Source organism: Stegastes partitus, unplaced genomic scaffold, assembly GCF_000690725.1.
Source record: "Stegastes partitus isolate 25-593 unplaced genomic scaffold, Stegastes_partitus-1.0.2 Scaffold283, whole genome shotgun sequence".
Taxonomy (NCBI): Eukaryota; Metazoa; Chordata; class Actinopteri; family Pomacentridae; genus Stegastes; species Stegastes partitus.
The window spans coordinates 562,145-577,386 of NW_007578014.1; the positions used below are offsets into that span (position 1 = coordinate 562,145).

General features: G+C 44.2%; 1 protein-coding gene across 2 annotated transcripts in view; it reads left to right on the plus strand.

The window, feature by feature from the left end:
* Window positions 1-14,608, plus strand: part of ube2e2 (ubiquitin-conjugating enzyme E2E 2) — a 28,747-nt gene extending 14,139 nt beyond the window's left edge. For both annotated transcript variants that reach the window (XM_008282732.1, XM_008282731.1), the window contains exons 4-6: window positions 5,371-5,503; window positions 10,485-10,632; window positions 13,759-14,608. In XM_008282732.1, the coding sequence (XP_008280954.1) occupies window positions 5,371-5,503; window positions 10,485-10,632; window positions 13,759-13,856 (379 nt within the window). In that variant the 3' untranslated portion in view covers window positions 13,857-14,608. The remainder of the gene's footprint in view (window positions 1-5,370; window positions 5,504-10,484; window positions 10,633-13,758) is intronic.
* Window positions 14,609-15,242: the final 634 nt, after the last annotated feature.

The window sequence follows — 15,242 nt, forward strand, 5'->3', positions numbered from 1 at the left end:
AGGTTATCTTTTGGCATTGGCACCAATCTGCAGATTGGCCTGTCTATAAAATAAGGCTGCGTGGATGATTAAATGGACGAGGGACTCTCTGGTCTCACATACTGCGCTGTATCATGGGAAGGAAAGGTCATTCAATATATATGGAAATATTACTGCTGTCTGTGAATATGGGGCACAGCGCGCCGGATAGTTTTTAGGAAGTGAGAATGAAATGTAAAATGACAAAGTAAGCCTGTGGTACAATGTCCTCTTTATATACCGCGAGGAAATTGTTTTCTTAATCTTCCTCCTCTGAAAACTGTCTCAGTGAAGTCGTCAGCTTTCAGAGTTTCCAATCTTTCTTATCCTTGTGCACGCTGATGAGGTTTTTGTTAAGGTGAAGCGGCGAACAAGGTCAGTGTGAGATGCAATTACTGGCTGCTTCTCACAGGTAACACAAACACAACTTTGACTGAATCATGCTGACGACACAGGCAGAGCGTTCTGTTGTTTCTATTAAAGCATAAGAAGCGTCAGAGGAAAGAACAAAACCTCAAAGAAAGAGAGCAGTGAGAAGCTGTGGTTAAACACTATTTTGGTGCTGTGTTGGGGAGGAAGCAGCACAGCTGTCAAAGTGGGTTTTTACATGACTGTAATCTCAAAGGACAGGGCAGTGGCAAGATTTTCACGGACACCCGCACACTAATGTATCCCAGACCCTGAAACAAATGACCCAAATATTCAGTGAATCAAGGCATTTGGCTGACAGTGCACTGCAGATGTAATGTTGTTTACACAGAGGTTATTGTTATTTAAGCCTACAACGGTAGCGCTGCAGCAGCTAACATCATCTGTCTGCTTGAAGAGGAGATTGTTTTTCCACAAAGAGAGGAAGACAGAAGTGACAGGTGATATTTATCTCTGTTTCAGGGCCAGCTGTTGGATTATTCCGGGTTTGTTCTTCGTAGCACCTTCGCTGACTTCACATTGATCCTGATGTTGTGAAGCATGACGAGACACAACCTTAAAATATGAGCCTGTTAGTTTAAAGTTACGCTTGCAGAGGTGAAATTTATATAAGGCCTTGATTACCCACTAATTACTGTGAATTCAGTGTGTCAGCCGGAGAGCGTAGTATTTTGCACAGCTATTAACCAGGGTCAAGGAATCATAAGACATTTAACTCCTGACATTATCGCGCATTAATTACGGCTCGCTGAATGGAATCTCGTGCAAACACTCGAAGCTATAAATCTGCGAATGAGTTGACGTGACTCAACTCGAGCTTCTTGCCACACCGCTCACCTCTTCCAGACTGAAAGCCGAGCGAGAGGCTGTCAGATCCTGAATGAGCTGGCCCTCAACCAGCTGCAACAAAGCACCCCAGAAACACCCGAACCGGCGGGGGGAGGACGAGGTCTCCCAGCAACAGCCAGCGGTGGCATGCACATTCAGCTATTGACTTAGCCTTTATCCACAGCCCTTGTGCGGTTGTCAGATCCCCTACAGCAATCTCGCCGCTGAGTGAGGACCTCTGCCGTGCTCGCTCATCTCTATCTTTCCATCATGTCTGAGTTGTTATCCCTGCTACAGACTCATCAGCCTCAGAAGAAGTGAGCATCTGCTTCTGTTGCAGATGCTCGGAAGTGTAATAGTCTGATTTTTCTTTCACCGCGGTGTCAGGAAGGCTGTTGAATAGTGCAGCGATAATGGCAGCGTTACCTTGAGGTGTGTGTAGCGCAGAAATGTCAGCCAAAGTTTCACAAAGGGAAAGATTGCCTTGAGCAAGTAAAATAAGCTGTCGTATGGGTTCTTTCAGCGGCAGAAATGTATAAACAAAGTCGAGCAGAGCCGGAGAGCGGTCCAGTTCATTCATCAGCCACAATTACCAGGATCCTCATCAGTTATCGATCAGTCAGAGTCAAAGTGTATAATTGCAACCCAAAGAAAGGGGGAGGGCTTGTAATCAAAAGCTAATAGGCTCACAAGTAAAGGTGGGTGTGTGCTCGCAATGAATAGTTTGCAGAGCGTGTCATCGGACTTGATCTGAAGCCTCTGAACAGCCGGGCTCGAGGCCTGATAGCAGTTCAGATAAAGGCAGGGACAGACATGACGACCGCTGAGCCGATTATGAATAATATTGGGGTGTGACCACTTGAACCAAGTTGGATAACGTCTCTGCTAGTTGAGATCAGTTGACATTCAGCAGATAAGATCATTCAGTGTGTGATGTCACGATCTCTTGTCTGTAGATCCTGTTGCTGCTGTTAGAGTTCTCTTAGACATGTTTGATAATCGGCTTCACAGATACAGCAGTAAATCAGCAGCTTTTCTTACAGTACGCTCTTTTCCATCCAAGACGGTCCAAGTTGGACAAACCAATCTTTAACCAATCCCTAACCAGGGCTAGTCTCATCTTTTTAGGTGTCGGTCAGTCTTCAGGCACACTTTGGGCCAGTCTTACCTGAAAAGCCTTCATAATGTTGCACTGCAGTTTAACCCCGGGGTAGTTTCTCTTTCCCACACATCTGGTCAGTCCCTACTTGCAGAGGATGTGCTGAAACCCTGAAGCAGAGCGTTCTAGCTGTTGTCGCCCTTGTGCATGGCGACGTGTGCCAAAAATGACATCGTTACTGTTGGCGCTCAGCGCTCTTTGGTGTCACTGCAGCTGGTTGTGCACCTCCCAGGTTTTTTATCCCGGTGTGCACGGCTTTATGCAAAATAAGTGAGCTGTAGGCGCTGTTATCCATCAGTGCGGGAGCAGAGGGATTCCCAGATGGCACAGAACTCATGGAGGGAGATTGCAGCAACAATTGGAAAAGATGAGACGTTCTGCAGACAACTGTGGACGGTGTCTGGCTGATTCACTTCCTGTACATTACCTCTTCTGTTTCTAGTCCAGCCGTGCAGATTGTATTTTTCTCAGCACGGACGCCTATCATTTAGGAGGAGACTGCAGCGAGTCAAGTGCGCCTCAAGCGGGAGCGTAAACGGTTGTGGCGCTGCGTTGACGTCACAGTTTGTGTGAGCAATGATCAATGCCTCCAGCGTAGTGACGGCTGAAGGCTGCCTTTTCTTTGAGTGCGAAACAGCCTCACATTAAAACGGCTCAGGCGGCTGCGTTGGTGGAGGTCTGTCACTTGCAGCACCAGTGAGACATTAAGCACAGTCCTGAAAGTCCAGTTTCAGTCACAGATGTGTGAGTTTGAAGGCTCGCCAGATTCCAGAACACTCCATAGCAGTTTGTAATACTCAGAAACAGGATTTCACGAGTCATAGCGGTGAACGTTTGACCTTTTATCGAATCAGTCGTGGTTTACATTACAAAGCACTGCCATCAGGAATGTGTGTGTTTCTGGAGGATCTTGTGTTGGCATCATTCAAATGTGTGACAAGGCAAAGCTGGAGTCACTCTGAACGTGGCCCTCGACAACTGGTCAGCTAATTAATGGCTGGGATCTTGGATTCTCAAGTTATTTGTTCATGAGCTCCTTCTATGCAGATTTAGTAATTAGCAATGCTACAAGAAAGTAATCGTATCTGTGGCATCTTTGCTTCGGCTTCTGCTTAGTCTTAAATCTCGGAGATCTGTTTGCATGTCTGTATTTATTTATAGAGGGACAAAAAATACTAACACGCTAATTTGGCAGCTTTAGCGGTGAGTCAAAGACCTCTGGTGGCTATTTGTCAGCTCCTTCAAGTAGATCATTTAGTGGACAGAGATTTGGCAGCATGACATCTCGTCTCCAGACCTTTTCAGTTTGTGTCAGCTCATATTGGGAACACTGAATTTGTCTTGCTCTGATTCAGCTTCAGTTAAATAACACAGCAGAAGAATGCAGGGACAGCTAAATATGGGCTGCAGATCATAATGCGGTTTGCTCTCACTTTGTATTGTTATGACAGGCGCAAGCTGCTGCCTATCAGGTATCAACATCTGTCCCTGCGTCTATAAATCTTTCTATTTTGAGGCCATTTCCTTTAGCTGCTTGGTTAGATGTTGCTCTCTGTCCAAACAAAATGCAGCACAGTTTGTTTGGAGGAGAAACAAAGCCTGCAATTTGGTGCCTTTTGAAAACGTTCAGGTTGCCCTGTTCGCGCCCGCCCGCCAAAACAAACGCCGCCGCCGCCGCCGTTAATGTTCCATAGTCGGTGTGAATTTTACTGAGATAATTTACCAGAGTGTGTCCCCATCCGGACAGGGACCCGCTCATCCTTTTGTTCTTGTATTTTTATTCTAACAGAAAAAAAATAAATAAATCTAAGATCTTCTTTGTGGCTGCAACAACAGACCAGAGAATTTCTTATCAACACTGTATTCTGATGTAATCCCCCAGAGACCTACTAATCATAATGAGCTAATTAAAGAAGGCTTTAAGAGAGGGCCAGTGTGAAAGAGTGGCAAAGTAGCTTAGTGGAAATTTGTGTGTGTTGATACCGAAGGAGGAAGGAAACGTCTAATGTCTAATTTCTATTTATGGAGAGTGATCTATTGTCAAGGGCACGCTCGGAGCCAGATGCAGCTTTTAGCAGTTTGCCGTTTGAGGCTATTACACAGTCACTACCAGGAAATGTCTGTCTGGCGCTATTGGTTAAAATAAAAGTGAACAGTGATATCGCAGCCGTGAGTGAGAGCGAACACTGTGCGTCTGCTGTTCACATTTGTAAGCACATCTGCCAGCAGCTAAGGGTTGGCGTTAAACACCGTCCCTGGTAATTACACGAAATCGCAGGGATTGTTCATTGTCCCAGGCTTTGTGATCTGGACATTGTCCCGGTCTCTTTCTGGCTCGGTGCCACATCAGGGTCTTACCACAAACAACAGTGGGGGAGGGAGCCCTTAATATGGAAATGGCATTAATTACTGGGCCTATACAGCAGATGTGACCTTCAGCCTCCACTCAGCATAAATACTCATCTCATGAAGAAAAAAAACGGCTCAAATATGAAATCATTTTTGCACAGCTCAGCCCATTTATACCTTATTTCATACAGTAGCTCTTTTCTTTGTATGTAAAAGACTTTCTTGCATTTCTGGTTTTGCTGAGCGCTCAGATGCTTGTTTATACGGTATCATTAGTGTGTGTCAGTGTGTCAGAAATGCTTTAGTTCCTTAGCTCCCAATAGGGGAAAATCCAATCTTCTTATCAAAATTTTGAAAGATAATGTTAATCCTACTAAAATAGCCTTGAACTAAAAACTCTCAAACCTCCACGGCTTCAGCATTCCCCAAATCTCCATCATTAACTTGTCACAAGCCAGCATTTACCGCCTCAGCTGCTCTTTCCCCCAAATCTCTGTCAGCCCGCTGGCAGTTTGAACGCCAGGATGTCGATTCCAACGCGCTGCGCTGATTAACATATTAACCAGTCTTTTGTTTCAATTTTCCAGCGCCGGCCCCAAAGGAGACAATATCTACGAGTGGAGGTCGACCATCCTGGGGCCTCCGGGCTCCGTGTACGAGGGAGGGGTCTTCTTCCTGGACATCGCCTTCACGCCAGACTACCCCTTCAAACCCCCCAAGGTCAGCAGCCTGAAGACATAACTGTTAAAATGTTTGGATGTTTGAGTAAGCAGACCAAACATCGACTTCACACTGCACTGCACAGGGCGTGGAAGGACTGCAAGTGAGGAGAACATATCTGACTCATTTCTTGATCTGGAAAAGTTGCACTGGAGCTAAGATTGGACTGTAGTGATGCACACAGCATGACCACACATTTCCTTTCATCTTACGCAGTCCTGTAATATTTTATTTTTGTGCAGAATAATGTGCAGTTACTCACGCTCACGTGGACTATCATTACCGACAGATACAAAGCAGCATCTAAACAATGAGATGAAGGAGGATGAAACACTCTCCTCTGAGGTTTCCATCATAAGAAACGCCTTCCACATAACACTTTGTCATCTGCTGTTCATCCATTGTCGCCAGGAAAATTTAGATTATAGCCCCTTTAATTCTGATTTGTTTGAAAATATCAATAGCTCTTGAAAAAGAACAGCTGAAAGTGCAAAATGCACTCTTTGCTAAAGCGTGTAACCTCGTCTGCTTTCCCATTGCAGCAGCTAAATGGTTTGTCAGGACTGATTACCTGTATGTGGCTTTATTCCTGCACAATAGTCCAGTTTTACATCGACAGTGTCCTTGTCAACTGGTTAGCAGTTTGCAAAATGGAAGTTTTAATACTCTGAGTAACATGTAAATCTGACCATATAAGGAGATGAAGCCTGCACATGTTGCATGTAAAGTAGACAATTAATCGATTCTCAAACTAGTTGATTAGTAGTTAATGTTAAGTACTGGTTAATCTTCTCTTGATCGACTGATGAGAGGAAATGCAGAGCTCCACATTGAGCTAAAAGTAGTTCCCACCAAACAGCCTCTAACAGCCAATGACATTATGTGATTATTGATCTTTTTCTGTTTTCACATCATGCGGTTTCCTCGTGGTTCCATGACCTGGTGCAGGTCCCTGGCTCTGTATGGTGAGCAGGTACAGAAAGGATGGACCAACAAATAGACGGCTGATGGTGTTCTGTGGAAAAAATACAGAATCGGTTGGGAGAAGTGATGATAGTAGAGTCCTTAGAACCACAGCGGTGTCAGTAGTCCAGAGGCTCTCCTGCAGCTGTCTGACTCAGCTGCTCTACAGCTCGCTTCGCACTTTTCTGTTGTTTTATGAGAAACGTTGTGATTTGAGGTGAGAATCTGGGCAGCGCTGAAGCCCGACCTGTTCACGGCTCATCCAGTGAAGGACTCCTCTCCTTGTTTTATGCGGCGTCGTCTACGGAGGACTTCAGTGATGTTGAGTGGATGTCGTTACTGAACACGCAGACTGTCAGGGACAATCTCCTTTTAGTTTGCAGTGTACCCGATTACCCTTTCACTTGGCCTTCATTTTCTCTCACTCCCTCCCTCCCTCTCTCTCGCTCGCTGTTATGCACACCCCTCCCCGTGCTCGCTCTCCCTCTCCTCTCCCTCTTTCTCCTTCTTTGTGCTGTGTAACCACCAGCTCTGTGTTTGACAGCAGACTCAAACAAATCCACAGGCTCCGGCCCAGCTTTCTGTAGCCAGCGGGGCTCGAGTGTTTCCGCCCCCTTCAATACCTCCTACCCCTCCAACACACTGTGATCTGCAGCCAAACCCCCCTGCGCACACACACACACACACACACACACACACACCCTTAGCTGCCATACAGTCCCTCACTATAGAAATGCTCCAGTGAAGCTCAGTTGCCGAACGCCCTCAGATCCGAGGCCTGGGAATTCTGGATCCACAAACCCGACCCGCTCTCAAAATCTCAACACTCTGCAAGCGAAATAAGAGTCCCCTCGCTCGGTCTGACAAGTCCACCAGGTGGATGCGTCTTTGCCTCTGAACCAGAGCCAGGAGAGGAGCGTCGTGTCCGCAGAGGCGGTGGAGGCGGAGGGCTCGGTTATTTATAACGTCCTGCCTCGTGTGATTTCTGAGAATGCCAAGACTCGTTAAAGATTTCCTCTGGAGGGTCGGGGTCAGGGCGGCCAGATGTTGGTGATTGGAGCGGCAGGGCAAACGGGGGTGTCAAGTGTCAGGACCAAACAGATGTGAAGCCGAGATGGCAGACGGGCAGAGCCCAGTGGTCGGAGGCTGTGAGGCGGGAGGAGGTCTCTGAGAGGGCCGTGTTGTGTTACATGTTGTGGGTCACAGCGGAGGAATGTGTGTTTGGGGAAGACTGTTTACTGTGACAAGGAAAGCAACTAATTGACACTTGGGTGAAGGAGTGACAACAAAACTGTTATTGTTGTGGTGCTGGGATTCTACACCATGCTGCCCTCTGTTGGTCGGCCTGATAACAACGATCACGTGGCCTCTGAGTGGATGCTAAATATGAAAGCTGTTTTAAATTCATCAGAAGCAAGAGAAAATAAAACCCTAATAATAGCATTCACTGCAATAAAACTATGTCTATTAAATCTGCTGTGTGTTTGTGGCTACGTGCACAGCCAGCAGCAGTGACAAATGGTTTGAAATGGCCCTCAGTGGAGCAATCAGGCACAGCCATTACACTGGTACTGATACGTCAGTGTTAATGTGAATAGAGGAAGGAGAGGTGAAAGCCCACGGCAGCTTCAACCGTCCCCTCCGTCTCACCTGTTATTATTCCAATTAGAACGAGATTCTGTGCAGGAAATCATTGTTCTGTGAGGATTTAAAACTCATCTCCTTGAGACAATAACAATCCCATTTTTAGTTTTATCTCATTTATTGTAAACATGCTGTTGGCTGAGGTTTAAGCACATTATTTGTTTTAGCTCTCTAATCTTTCTGTACATCCATAAATGGAATTAATTTAAGCTAATTTCATGTTCTGTTTCTTGTGAATTGCTCAAAAATATAATATAACAATAAATGATGCCCTCCTCTTAGTGAAACTTTTAATCCAGTGTACACCAGATGATCAAGTTTTGGGTTTGTTTTTGTTTTTTTTGCAAATTTGCACAAAATAAAAACCCAAATGCCAACAATCCCCTGATAGCAGCTCCTCTACTGTATGACTGAATGTCTTTGGGCCTCTCGGTTGGACTGAACCGGACATTTAGAAGCAGCACCACTGACTTAATCTTAAACAGCAGCTCAAGTATAAACCTCAAGAACAGATAAGTTGCTGAATTTTTAGTGTAATTTTCCGACTGTATGAGATCCCAGTGGGACAACATCTGAAGCATCTGAGAAATCCACCACATCAGAGAGTCCAGTGGAGCTGTGCAGTGGCTTCTGATGAAGGTTCTGTTTGCTCAGATCAGCACAACGATTCCCTGGTTCATAAAATATTAAGATTATTAGGAATCACATGTCCAGATAGCATTTATATTGGGCTGCGATGTAAAACATGATTGTTTTTATCGATTAACCTCCTGCATGTTTTCTACAATAAAAATAAAATGTTTGGTTTTGGAGTTTTGAAAATCCGTCCTGAACTGTTTGAGAGTCCAAACCAACATATTCCCTGATGGGTTTTTGGGGAATATTTCACTTAAAGCAAAACTATGTTATTTTAAATGACCCTAAAAAAACAACGTGTCATATACAAAATAATGGTTTGCACAATCCGGTGCAGACGAATTTTCACTTTTAATCATATACAACCAATATTATACTTAATTTAATCATATTGTGTTTCATGTGACTTCTAAAATCAGGCAGGAAGATGTTTATTATGTTAAACTGCAATAATTAAAAATGCAGCAGTGTATTTTTTACACAGAAATCTGGACGATCAGAGACAGTTTTGCATTTACCAGGAGCTCTTTGTGTCCTTTAGCTGAGAGAAAAGGAAATAGGAAGCTGGATTTTAAAAAAATCCCCAAATGTGGTGTCTGTCAAACATAAAAATAAAAAACATTTCCTATAAAGCTTGTCTGTTGTTGAAGGTCAACAAAGCGGACGTGTTGCGTTTTTAATCGCATTACTCGCCACGTTCTGGACTGAACTGGTCGCCAGTCAGCCCAGTAAAAGCTCTGATAGTTTGAATTCTGGCTGCAACCATTTTACGGTCATCTGGAGTAAACTGTGACCTCAGAGATAGTGTTTCTGTTAAGACGGAGGTGTCCAACAGCAGAATGGCATCCTGACTTCTCATGGCAGGTTAGCGCCGGTTCTGTTAAATAACTCTTATGATGGTGAGCCGGTACCACCAGGACCCTGGAGCTAGCTCACCGACATGTAGTGCTATCAGATGCTGGGGGCTTTTCCTGCAATGAAACTCCAAAATGTGTGCTGTGAACCAGGTCTCCACCGCTCTGTCCATTAAATATCAAGCTGGAGACAGTTAGCTTAGCATAAATGGAATACGCGTGGCCAAACAGCTCGCCTCAGTCCGTCCAAAGGTCATAAAATCTACCCACCAGAACCTCTAAAGATCACTCATTAGCACATTATAGCTCTTTTTTTTAATCCCAACAAAAAGTGAGGTTTAAAAATTACAATTAGTGTTTTTTTATTGGTGTTGACGAGGCACCAGGAAGCTCGTCTCAGTTTCAGTGCATTTATCTGAAAAAGGACAATGTGCATTAATCAGCATTCAAATCAATGTAAATTTACCCAAATTAGCCAGAAGGTCCATGTTCTTCAGGGATCCTGTTGCCAGATGTTGTTTGGCACCCAAAATGTATAATTATAGCACAATATGTACAATAGTTAGCTTAGCATTCTAATAAAAGCTGGTACAGTTTGGTTAAATGCTGTGAGATATAATCAAAGATACACACATTAATGAGTCTAGTGTGGTTAAAGCTTGACGAAGGCATCAGTCGTCATCTTACCGTTAATTACTGCACTTTAGAGGTGCGCGAGAAGACGTGAGAATGAGCTCACATGTCAAAATATTCCTCATATTTCTTTTCAGGTGTTATTTTTGTTGTTTTTTTTGGTTGTATCTGAGCATTTATAGACCTGTATGTTAGCATTCTGCTGCCAAACTCCCACGTTTCTAAACTACAGGACTTTTGTGTGTCTGCAGGTAACCTTTCGCACGAGGATCTATCACTGCAACATCAACAGTCAGGGGGTGATCTGTCTGGACATCCTGAAGGACAACTGGAGCCCCGCCCTCACCATCTCCAAGGTGCTGCTGTCCATCTGCTCCCTGCTCACAGACTGTAACCCAGGTAGGACACAGCATCCGTCCGATACTGTTTGTTATCGGTGTGAGTAGACGAGGAGCTGCAGGGCCTGAGGAGGACGTGAGAGGGAGCAGTGCTTCTGTGGATTCTTCCTTCTCTGCTTTGAATGTTCCGTTTATTTTTACTTGAAAGCTAAACTTCAAGTCGACACAGGAGGCAGAATCCTGTTTCTAGACTATTAACGGTGTATTAAGTAAGCCGCGACCAATCCAGAGCCCCAGCGCTTCCCAGGCCTGTCTGACACCGACAGATCTTTGGCACAGCTGCCGGCCTCAAGTTGTAAATAACAAAACCACATTTTCACAGCCGAAAAGAGCAAGTGACCCCCAGCGTTTAGTAAAAACAAGCGTTATCACATAAGATCCTGTAAGAAAATAACAGATTTGTCATTTGTTTTTTGGCGTGACAACAAAACGCTGTCTTGTCGTTGCTGTTGGTTAAAGCACCAGCTTCACTGTGAGGCAGCTGAACGTGTGAACAGATGGGAGGGGAACGAGAGCAGGCAGGAAAACGCAGGACCTTGTGAAGAAAACGGGTATTTTTATGCAGCAAGTTAGTGAGTATACCAGAAGCTGGCCGTTTACAGGGAATAGACTTTGCTGCTTGGTAGGTTTACATTCATTTTATGTGTCCTTCAGTCTCCATAAACCCCTGCTGCTTCTCTTTACTGTATTTAACCAGTTACTGAGTTGAGCTGGAGACAGTATAATCAGGTCTACTGGAGGTCCCCATAATACCACGAAAACCCCGTCTGTCCCCCAGGAGACACTTCTTACAGTCTGGCCTCGTGGATGAAACTGAATTGCATTTATGTCAGATGAGTGAATGAATATTAAATGTTCCTGCCGTTTGCGTCGCCGAGCCCTGCTGGGATTTCCTTTAGACCCGGTAACTAACAACAAACCAAACATTCCAGCGTGTCAGCCGCCGTCACTTAAAGTTTAGCAAGACATCAGTCAGCCATAAAAACACACCTCATATAAATAACGCTCTGAGAGATATCTCACACTGATAAATGTACAAACGCAGCCCCTTGGAGCCACGACGAGACAAACACTGCATTCATTTATACCAAACATGTTGTATGTGATCAGGTTCATATCTAACAGTCAGTAGAGTCTGAACACTTCATCTCTCATAAACTCCTTTTTCTTCATTAGTGTGAAAATTTAACTAAACCTTCACTTTCAAATCACGTTTCTATAATTTACTATAAGTTCCATGTGAAAGCAAATGTTCTAGTTGTTTTTCACATTCTAATGATCTGATTAGTTTTCCCATTGATCTGATCCCAGTAGCTCTCCAGGCTTTATGTACGAACGTTGCTCCATCCAGGTCTGAGAATGGACACCGTGAACGGGTTTCATTCACTGTTGGATGACGCTCTGTGAGGGTGGATCTGTTTCCTGTACCTGCTGCTTGTAGCTTTTACTGTTTATGATAGCAGGAAGAGAAATGTGATCGTAGACGACATCTCCGCCCGCTGAGTGGATCTGTTTCCTCAGAAGCTGTACAGAGTGTATTTACACCTGAGTGAGCTCAGGTCTCCAGTCTGACAGCATTCCATCATGATGTTTCTTTTACACCTGCATCAATATGCAAACATACGAACCCAGATACGACATCCAGGTACAGAATGAATGACGAGTTAGGACTCAGTGTAAATACAGTCTGTGTCTGGATATCACATCTGAAGCCTGTGTAGACCGGCTCGTCCTGATCACATCCCAACGTACGGTGACTGGTGTCATTCACTGCTCTTTACTGATTATAGGAAGCCATTGATTACCGCTCCAGCAGCAGCAGTAGCTCGCACATCTGTCCTCATTGTAAAGATGGATCACACTCATCAGTGGCATTACTCCCATTAACCTGAGACACCAACTCCCCCTGCCCCGCCTAATTAATCTGCATAATGAGATCCAATCACAGTGCAGCAGAATGGAGACGGTGACAAAGCTTCTTATGACTGAGGAGGCTGTAAATGCAAAGGTCCACAGATCAGACGTCATTCACATGATGTAACGACATACGTGTTCATAAACGGTGTGAACTGGGCCTTTTGGAGAGAATCTGTGGTTCAGATGTGAACATGTCTCAGCACCAGGTTCAACATGACAGACTGGGCTTTAAATACATTTATAAAGAGCTGATGTGCAGAACAATAACTTGTTGAGGAGGAAGACATTTTAACACCTCCACCCTCATTAAGAACATTTCCTCAAGTACTGCACTTAAGAAATATTTTGAGCTACTTGAGCTTATCTGAAGTACTTCCACTTCATGCCTGAGGGTAATATTGTGTTCATTACTCCTCCACGTTTATTTGACAGTTTTAAGTCATTTTCAGATGAATCCTTTACGGTCAGATTTACTGCGTGACTAAAAATAGGATCCAGTCGGGACTCGTCATAGATGTGACTCGTTAAAATGAACTCCAATCTAATCTTCACACGTGGTTTCATTTAAACAACTGCAGTTACCAAAAAACATGAACGTGAATTTGTCGGTCAGGTTGTTGTTTTTTTTCTCCTTCCTGTCCCATTAATCATCCACATTTATCCGGTGACCCTTCAGAGGGGCTAAACTGCAAATAAATTCTCCTTTATTATTAAACTGATAAAGGCTAAAATAAGAAAAAACAACAGAGAAGATGATTTTATAAGCTATTTATATGTGTATTCTTTTGTTATAATGCCTATTTATACATTTCTGCACACATTTAATTATGTGTTTCTGTAAGTGAACGAAAGAAGGAAGTGGAAGTCACCAACATTTTTATTTTTTTTTTTAATTCAGATTTCATTTTTTATCCTCCATGTTGCTGGTTTAGTATCGGCAGTGTCGCACATCGTACTGGAACGAGTCCATGTGCTGATAATGGTCCCTGAAGGCAGCTCTGTGTGGTGTTTTCAGACTGTGGTGTAAAGGATCCGGATGATTCTTCCACCGCCGCTCCGACGTACAGACGTTCATTCAGTCGCTGCCTTGAAAGATGCAAATGTTGCGGCTCTGTGCTGTTTGTGATTCCTGCCCGGCTGAGAGCGAACCCGATTACACTGTACAATGACTGACGCGTCCTTTCTCTCTGCCTGTCTTTGTTCGTTTCAGCCGACCCTCTGGTGGGAAGCATCGCCACACAGTACCTGACCAACAGAACAGAGCATGACAGAATAGCCAAACAATGGACCAAGAGATACGCCACATAGACTCCCCGCCGCGGACCAGCCCCTCCTGAACCTCCCTCACCCTCCACTGAACCTCTCTCTACCTCTCTCACCCTTAGTCTGTCAAAGCACACTCACTAAGTGCAACGGTAAACCTGCCCTCCTGTCGCCCTCCTCGTCCTCCTCCTCTTCCTCTTTCCCATTTTATCTACCTTTTCTGTGTAAAAACAAAAACAAAAAAATCAAACTAAACAAACAAACAAAAAAAAATGTCCTTTGTTCCTTGTTGACTTGAAAGCTTCTTTTTTATACAAAGAGTAGATTGGGATTTTTATTTTCCAATATCTGAATGTTGGAAGTATTGTATTGGAGAAAAAAAACACAGAATATTATAATTATCATACGCATTGTCCTCCAGCTATACAGTATGTATTCTCATTTTCTTAGTGGCACCTGGAACAAACATGCAGAATATGCTTTTACTTTGTTTTCCTTGTTTTTTTTGGTTTGTTTTTTTTTGTATTTGTCATCAGTATGTTATCTGCATGGAACAGGAAGATTTGCGTAAATGGATCCTTCATGCTTTTTAACTTCCTCTGATTTTGTTTGTACTGTATGTATTTTTTCAAAGGCTTTTGAGGCAGACCACAAAAGTATAGGTCTGCCTGTGAAAGAGGCAGGACTTGTATATTTACTGGCTACCCGCCACCTCTGCAATTGCAGAGTGGTTTGTTGTGCACTTGTATTACTGAAGCACCCAATAAAACACACTGTGGTTGGCTTGTGAGAAAACGCTCTGTGCCGTCTGCGACTTGTGTTTGACTGCAGCCTCGACATCCTTAAATATTTACACTTCTTCAGCGATCTTCCCTTCATTCAGTCTCTCACAGCTGGACCGCTCATAAACACACGAGCCCGACGACAGAGCAGTCGGAAACGTCGGCTTTAAAACACTTCTTATCGGTCGCTGTATCTGCTGCGGCTGGGTGTGGCGTCGTATCTCGGAGCTTTTATTACCTGCATCGGAGAGGTGTGAGGTTTTTATCTGTTACTGCCCCAGTCAGCAAGATATCCGACAAACTCATGAATGGACCTCAGCAGGAGTTTGTGGATAGATGGACCTTTTATAAGAAGTGACTTCATCGTGGCGATGATCCAGATGTGAGACGTCTTCTGTTTAGTGAGGAGCTTTTATCATAGGTCTGAGGTTGTGTTTGCAGGTCAAAGGGTTAAATTAGGAAACGGGAATAATGTTTCCATCGTAGAGAAGTAATTATTGGAATTATTTTGATTGTATGGCTTTCCATGGCTTGTGTCATCGTAGTTATCGGATGTGCCATCGGCAGCGAAGACCAGGAGGGGGCTGGCTGGAGTCAGTGTTACACAGAGATACCTGGACTAAACTACCGTCAGTTCCTAACATGCCTC